This window comes from Nanorana parkeri, unplaced genomic scaffold (assembly GCF_000935625.1).
Source record: "Nanorana parkeri isolate BGI_ZX_2015 unplaced genomic scaffold, ASM93562v1 scaffold2488, whole genome shotgun sequence".
Classification (NCBI taxonomy): Eukaryota; Metazoa; Chordata; class Amphibia; order Anura; family Dicroglossidae; genus Nanorana; species Nanorana parkeri.
The window spans coordinates 32,011-32,585 of NW_017308756.1; the positions used below are offsets into that span (position 1 = coordinate 32,011).

Genomic DNA, 575 nt, shown 5'->3' on the forward strand with positions numbered 1-575 from the left:
GGGGTGTTAGGGTCGGGGTGTTAGGGTCGGGGTGTTGGTGAGTTAGGGTCGGGGAGTTAGGTCCCGAGACGTGACGGATGATTGTAGTGCGTTTGCCTCCTCCAGCTCGTGCAGCGGATAAACTCCATCTACAGCGCCAAGAGGGGGAAGAAAAGACTGAAGAAGCTTTCCATGTCCAACATCGAGACGGCCTCCCTGCGAGGTACAGACCCCGCCCCCTCCCCCCCTGTCTATAGGCTGTGTGATCTGTGACTCCTCCCTATGATAATGTTCACGTTTTCATTGGACGTCATATTTTGGTCTGGATGTTAGTCTGTATCATGCTGGTTCCAGGGCTGTACCTGGGAGGGAAGCAGCGTGCCGCCATCTCTCCTCCCCCATTGCACTCTGTACAGCCTCCCTCCTAGGCAGTGGTGAAGACGTCATCACGCGGCCTCCGGCTGCCGTAAGCATTGTGGGCATTTCACCTCATTGAGGACTGCAGAGTGTCTGTTGTTTTCAGTCAGGCAGACCGTGTTGTGGAATAATAGTTGGTCAGCGTGGTACAGTCCTTGTGCTGCACTACTAAGAAGTGA

General features: G+C 54.8%; 1 protein-coding gene across 1 annotated transcript in view; it reads left to right on the forward strand.

Moving 5' to 3' along the window:
• ST5 (suppression of tumorigenicity 5) overlaps positions 1 to 575 on the forward strand; it is a 60,415-nt gene that overhangs the window by 24,591 nt on the left and 35,249 nt on the right. Inside the window, exon 6 of the mRNA XM_018573690.1 lies at positions 106 to 202. Coding sequence (XP_018429192.1) covers positions 106 to 202 — 97 coding nt within the window. The remainder of the gene's footprint in view (positions 1 to 105; positions 203 to 575) is intronic.